Raw genomic sequence first — 6,000 nt, forward strand, 5'->3', positions numbered from 1 at the left:
GCTAACACTTGTTGGGCTGCAAGGACAATTGGGCTATACAGACCAAAAAAAAAACAACACATGAAAATCCAGCTGATCCAAAACTGTTATCTATTATAATACCAAGTGCCATTAGCTTTTTCTGTGGGCTGATGTAATCATCTAATTTTCAAATGATTGCATTGGGTTTGTCATCGAGTTTCATATTGCAGTATAATTCTTTACACAAATCTTCATAAAGCTCCTATTGTGTTCTGCAAACCCATGCACCATTATGGAAAGCTAGGTTTGCAGGGCATGAAAAATAACCAACATGCATGTCACTAGGGATAAACTGATGTGGGACTAGACACCCTGGTATAACTTAAAAAAATAATAAATGAATTGAAATTGAATTAAAATTAGCTTAAATTAATGTTTTTTAAATTAAGTATCACAGCCAGTGTGGAATAAGTGTGGCAGTGTGAGCAGCGTTGAAACATCGCCCAATTTCATTTTAAGAAACCAACCCATTAAGATATACCCCTGTATTAGCATCAGAATAGCCACTGAGTCGTCAAAGACTGGGACTTTATCTTCTATCAAAAGTTTTAAAATGTTCTTTAAGAAAAACAAATGACCAGTGGTTGTTTACGACAGTCTTGAATTGCTTATGATGTGTAAATTGCTTTTTATTACACATTCAGGAAAACGGTCCTCTGAGAATCTTTAAGATCCAGATTCTGCCACTTTTTGTAAGACTTTGGAATTGGAATTTATTTTTAAGACATTTACTACAATGTGGAATCTTTGTGCTCTTGCCCCAGTAGACTCCAGAGCGGGAGCAGGAGCTCAGAGGGCGGTGGATCACGCCGTTATCGGAGGAGTGGTGGCCGTGGTGGTCTTCGCCATGCTTTGTCTGCTTATCATTTTGGGCCGATACTTCGCGAGACACAAAGGTACGTAGGCAGCTCATTTCTCACACAAATTGGACACGCTCTCAAAGATGAGGTCAAGAGACCTACTAATTATTTGGGGTAGGATTTTTGGTTTGCGAGGACTCTGCGGATGTGCGATCCTTGCAGGAGTAGGACGGCTGACACCTCTGTCCCTCTGTGCTCGGTGCATTTGTATTTCTTTCTCTCGTTTTTTATTATGAAGTGGGTCCACTTTTCATTGGGGCTATTGCCTTCATTATCCGGGAGCAGACTGTGGGGACAGGAATAATACCACTCGGAAATGAAGTTTGAAGTGGATTGGTTATTCCCACCACCTTGTTACACTTTCAAGGTTAATCCTGAAGCGCAAGTCGAACCAAATGGAAACCTCCAGCGTTTCTGATTTGGAGAGGTTTTCATGGAAATTGAGGAATAGATTTTCATGAATTAATGGTGACTTGGAGCAAAGTGATCAACAGGCTTGTTCTTCAAAACATGTGCCATGCCCGTTTTGCACTGATTTGTTGCTTTTAATGGTGCTCATTTGCTGTTGCAGATGAGAGCTGGGGAAATGTATTCTGTAATCAAACTGTCTCCCATGTTTTATCATTTGGAATTGGCTTGTGGGGCCCTGCAAACATTCGCACATAAAAAGGCAGCATAGCAGCACGGTGTGCAGAGCAATGAACACCTTACTTACAGGCAGGCATAGCCCTTGCATTTTAAAGTCTGTGGGATCGACTCTCGCTCTAAATTAAAGAAGCTACTCCAGACAGTCTTTAATCTCTTTTAAGACCCACCAGTTGCATCAATCAGATGCCCTGAGGAGCCGGGGATATTACTTTTATCAACGAGCTTTTCTTTGAAAATTTCCACAGGCACCTACTTCACACACGAAGCGAAAGGGGCAGACGACGCAGCAGACGCTGACACGGCCATCATCAACGCTGAGGGCGGACACAACAACTCGGACGAGAAGAAGGAGTACTATATCTGATTGTGCAAGCCTCTGGTGTTGTTGTTATAATTATTTTTTATTTGATTTTGTTTCGTTTTCTTTTTCCTTTCTCTTTTTGACGGGTGGGCGGGGTGGGGCATGGATGGGTAAAGACGAGGGAATGTTTCGTTTTTCTTGCTAGGGATTGAATGATGTAGAATGCTACCTGGACAACTGAGAAGACGTAGGCATCCGTATTTGAGTAAGGAAGGGGCGGTGGGTTAAACGGTGTGGGGTGGGTTGGGTTGGGTTGGTTTGGTTTGGTGGGGAGGGGTAAAGGGGTGGGCTTTGGTTGTTCCCAGATATCACTGTAGAGAGCTTCACCATTCAACACCTCCCAAACTGCTGGTACTATTGTTCAGTTCCTACCATTTGCAGAAACTTCTGTGCCTTGTTCTGAATTTCTTTTCTTAGTCATGCTTTTTTTTTTCTCGAAACTCGGCGTGTCATGTTGCCCCCAACATACATACATATATAAATATAAAATCCGTTCCCCTTTATTTTGTTCCTCACTAATGTTGCTGCCTGCTTTTTTACACAGCGCCTCAAGACACCCCTGCACTGTGTAGGCATCGAGTTCTTCTCCTGCAAAACCAAAATCTCATCAGATCCTATCTTCCTTTATACTGTGAGCGGGCCAGGTCACGTGGCACCGTTTTTAACACCTTTTTGGTAATTCCGGAATATGTGCATCTGACGTCCTAAACATTGTGCCCTCGGCGGGATTAAAAAAAGAAATAAAAATAAAACGGAGCGAGGAAAAGCGAAAGCTCTCAGTCCCTGTAAGAGTGCTGACCTTGAACACTGCTGAACCTGTTTTCGTTCTGACAGGCCTGTCTGCATTGCTATAGAATGCTTTTATTCCTCCCTCTGTTTTCCTCAATTTACTTTTTAAATTTCATGTGCCAGTACATTTGAAGCATTGCTACTGTTCGGAACGAGCATAGGTGCAGACAAATTATTCCCGACTTGACATGCTGCACTTACAGAAGCAAATTGTTTGGTTCCACTCAGCTAGATGATAGAGCTGAAAGCCCTTTAGGTATTTATTGTTTTGGTAAAATGATGTCTTGGGATTTTTTTTAGCCATATCCATCCAAAGTGGCATACGAACTGTCATTACCTTCAAAAGAGAAAAAAATGAAGAAAAAAAAAAACACAAAAGATCAAAAATGCTGTTTGTCTTTCAACTTGCTCTAGATGCTCTAGCTTTCCTGAGCTGGTGATGATGGTCCTGTAGCACATGCTTATCTGACTACCTAAAATTGTGTCAAAGCAAACTGGTGGTAGGTTTTAGATTCTGGTTTCCGTATATATATATATATATGGCTTGACAGCGTAGGACGCAACTGCAAACGCCATGTTTGGGTTTATTTTTTTGGACTCAGAGGGATGTTCTAAGACTATTAATCAGATTTATAACTGTACTACCTTAAGATGCGTCTTTAACAGCCAAAAGAAGAAGATGTTTACTGCTGTAGACATTGCGGTTAGGTGTTGATGAACATCCGTGAGCAAGCCCCAGCTGTGACATAATGGCATATAATTGATATTAGCTGCACTGCTAACATACAGTGTTTACCACATTCAAAGTGGTTTATATTGTATGACGAATACATCTTCAGACCAAACTGGCCAAAAGATTCAGTTTAGCTGCTTTCTAAAGCCAGATTTATTGTATCTCGAGGTTTCTTGGGACTAAACGCAGCATCTGATTATCATATAAACCCAACATAAGCACATCATCCAGTTTAACAACCTTAATTAACAATCATATTCCTGCTTGAACTGAGAAAATGGCTCAGGTGTTTTGCAAGTGCTTTTTTTTTGAAGGAGCTACATGTAAGTTTCGCGCTTTAAATCCATATTTTTTTTGAAAGAGCTTCAGAAATTCGCTTTGGCTCTTGCTCCTAAGGTGCTGAATAATAGCGAAAGGGTCAGGCAGACTCAAATAAAGCAAGTTTAGCTTGCATCACTGAGCGCTAACAGCATAAATACACACAGCATACTCAAGCATTACCCTACATTGCCCATACAACCTTACGTGCAGCTCCTTTAGCACTGAAAACCAATCGAACAGATTCCAATAACATTCCAACAAAATGGTTTGGAGCAAATTCAGTAAATATTCAGATGTATATAAACTCACCACTACTCTGCCTAGCACTGTCCAATCGACACTTTCTCCATACGTTACACTTTAAAGCTGAACGCTAAAGACAACGTAAAAGACAGATACTGAAATTCACGGATATTTTCTAGCATTTGATAGAATTAAAATTAAAAACACACATATGAACACACACGCACCAGTGTTTTCTGAAGTCTGGCTGAGGAAGCAGGGCTCGTTTCCAGGGCATATCGTAGCCCCTGGACAACATTCATATGTCCCATGTAACACTGTTCTCACACGCTTTAATATATAACAAACGGTTCAGCCAACAAAACTGCACATGCGCTTTTTCAGTTTTCAGAAACATTCCACTGTAAAGACTCCAATCCAGTCCAGGCCATGTCAAACCCAGAGCTGAGGGCAAGAGCTGATCTCTCTCTAATGTATGTTGCTGTGGGAAGACTAGTGCAAAACACTAAACATCTGTGAAGTCAAGGTTTTCCTCGTCATATTGTGCAAACTGACTGTAGTCGCCATGATTTTGTGCCCTGCTGACCTCTGTGTGTAAATAGGATGAATGAGGTTGAGGAGGAGAAATCATATTTGTCATATTTGCTTTAAAGAAAAAAAAAAAAAAAACATCCACTAAGGATTTTTTTTTTTTGTTTACTGTATAAATTTTATTTTAAGAAAGCAGATCGGATTTTTTCCTCATTTTTATAACAGTACAGTACAGAACGAATGTTTTACAGCTACAAGGTTTAAGTGGAGACTGTAAGATTGTGTGGCTTGTTCTTAGTGAGCATCGTTTAGCTTTGGTCAAAAGTCTGGTGGCTTCCATTTACACAGGATCTCCGAGTCCATACTCCACCTTTGCATATGTGAAAGACATGATTCCAGTTCACTGATTCAGTGGTCGTTTAGACTGGGCCGGTGTACATTTTGTTAAACTTGATATGTTAGACCTATTTTAAATGTGTTGGTTGTGGTCTTTTGAGGACTTGAAATGATCCAAACTAGGACTTTATGGAAATGCAGCGTTGTGCTAAATTGTTGTTTTTAAGCACCTCCGTTTGTCTTTCACTTGTACAGCCAGTCAAAAAAACAAAACAAAAAAAAAAAGAACCAATTGAAACTGCGAAAAAGTACAACTGCCTGTGATAAGGTGTGAATTTGAATTTGAGTTGAGTGTTGTCTTTTTTTCTACTGCTACGTTTGTTGTTTCCACTGATTTCAATGCCCCTCGTTTGATAGTGCAACAGTGTTAATGATGTATTTTCGTTTACATTTTTTTTTTCTTTTCATTTTGATCTTGACTTTAATTTGTTTCTGCCCTGCCTCAGGTTCATGTACAATGAATGCTTTGTTTGCATCTCAGGTAGATTGCAAAGTTGAGGCCCCTCCCATCAATGAAGTATACGAGAATTACAGAAATCAAGTTCAGACAGAAATGGTCAATTTTGCATTTGGACTGTACATGTTTTATGTAGTTCTTTAATATTTGGTGCACTGTACAAGATGTGTTGAGTATTTTATTATTTCTTAGATCTAGTTCACAAAGAAAGGATTGCTGACAGATGTATGAAAAGACAGAATCACAATGGTCAGTTTAAAACTCAACATATTTATCAGTCTGGCTCCAGATGGGTTGGATCGCTCGAACGTTTTTGGTCCGTTTCACCCATTGTTTTAGGTTGATTCTTTCTTTTTTTGTCTTTCTGCTGTACTTGGGCAATGTTACTGTGTATTAATGAAGAAAAAAGATATCCACATTCCCATACACATTTTGTATTGGTTCATATTAGACATTTTTACAAAAATGGAGAGTTCTTGTCTTAATAAAAAAGAAAAGATATTAATGTTCAAAGAAATGGTTGTATTTGGTGGTGGGTTTTTTTTCTCTCTGTACAAAAACGGCTACTAATGGTTTATACAGCACTTCACAGATTCTAAATTAGGGCTGCACAATTGTGGAAATCCAAGTATATTTTAAT

The 6,000-nt window shown here is 39.6% G+C and overlaps 1 protein-coding gene across 7 annotated transcripts in view; it reads left to right on the forward strand.

Moving 5' to 3' along the window:
• cadm1a (cell adhesion molecule 1a) overlaps window positions 1-5,746 on the forward strand; it is a 441,164-nt gene extending 435,418 nt beyond the window's left edge. For 4 of the 7 annotated variants that reach the window (XM_022676027.2, XM_022676032.2, XM_022676029.2 and 1 more), the window contains 2 exons: window positions 786-917; window positions 1,775-5,746. In XM_022676027.2, the coding sequence (XP_022531748.1) occupies window positions 786-917; window positions 1,775-1,893 (251 nt within the window). In that variant the 3' untranslated portion in view covers window positions 1,894-5,746. The remainder of the gene's footprint in view (window positions 1-785; window positions 918-1,774) is intronic. The other 3 variants (XM_022676028.2, XM_022676033.2, XM_022676031.2) reach the window with 1 other exon arrangement.
• Window positions 5,747-6,000: the final 254 nt, after the last annotated feature.

This window comes from Astyanax mexicanus, chromosome 17 (assembly GCF_023375975.1).
Source record: "Astyanax mexicanus isolate ESR-SI-001 chromosome 17, AstMex3_surface, whole genome shotgun sequence".
In the NCBI taxonomy this organism is placed as follows: domain Eukaryota; kingdom Metazoa; phylum Chordata; class Actinopteri; order Characiformes; family Acestrorhamphidae; genus Astyanax; species Astyanax mexicanus.